General features: G+C 62.9%; 1 protein-coding gene across 1 annotated transcript in view; it reads left to right on the top strand.

The window, feature by feature from the left end:
• Positions 1-736, top strand: part of LOC104408274 (fibronectin type III and SPRY domain-containing protein 1-like) — a gene marked incomplete at its 3' end in the record, with an annotated part of 1,222 nt that extends 486 nt beyond the window's left edge. Inside the window, exons 2-3 of the mRNA XM_010017824.1 lie at positions 250-329; positions 485-736. Of these exons, the coding sequence (XP_010016126.1) occupies positions 272-329; positions 485-736 (310 nt within the window). The remainder of the gene's footprint in view (positions 1-249; positions 330-484) is intronic.
• Between the last annotated feature and the right edge of the window lie 46 nt (positions 737-782).

Here is a 782-nt window from a genome sequence, read left to right as displayed (position 1 = left end):
TGAGGTCTCCAGCAGCTTCTCTTCTCCAGCTGAACAGCCCCAATGTTCTCAGCCTGTCTCCATACGGGAGCTGCTCCAGCCCCTGCTCATCCTCGTGGCCTCCTCTGGACTTGCTCCAGCAGCTCCATGTCTTTATGCTGGGGACACCAGCCCTGCACCCAGTGCTGCAAGTGGGGTCCCACCAGAGCAGAGTCGAGGAGCAGGATCACACCAAGACCTGCTGCTCACTGCCTTGTCTCTCTGTCCTAGGGCGGTGCAGTCACCCAAGAGGATGTCCTCGGGACGAGGGGGCCGAGATCGCTTCACTGCTGAATCCTACACGGTCCTGGGTGAGAGCTGGGGGCACCCAGTGGGTGCTGGTGGGGACCCTGAGGGCGCCCAGTGGCTGGGGGCATGGAGGGGAGAGGATGGTCCTGAGGGCACAAGGGGGTGATGGGGCTGTGCGTGGGGCACCCCATGGGTCCACTCATGAGCTGTGCCATAGGCGACACCCTGATCGATGGTGACGACCACTACTGGGAGGTGCAGTTTGACAGGGACAGCAAAGCCTTTGGTGTCGGGGTGGCCTATCGCAGCCTGGGCAAGTTCGACCAGCTCGGCAAGACCTCGGCGTCCTGGTGCCTCCACCTCAACAACTGGCTGCAGGTCAGCTTCAGCGCCAAGCACGCCAACAAGGCCAAGGTGCTGGACGTGCCCGTGCCCGACTGCATCGGCGTCCACTGCAACTTCCCTGAAGGTGGGTGCGGGACGGGATGGGTTGAAGTGGAGCAGGGGAAGGTTGG

The sequence above is a fragment of the Nestor notabilis genome, unplaced genomic scaffold (genome assembly GCF_000696875.1).
Source record: "Nestor notabilis isolate BGI_N333 unplaced genomic scaffold, ASM69687v1 scaffold19907, whole genome shotgun sequence".
NCBI classification, from domain to species: domain Eukaryota; kingdom Metazoa; phylum Chordata; class Aves; order Psittaciformes; family Psittacidae; genus Nestor; species Nestor notabilis.
The sequence above is the reverse complement of the archived record's forward strand: the minus strand, read 5'-3'. Positions and strand labels throughout refer to the sequence as shown.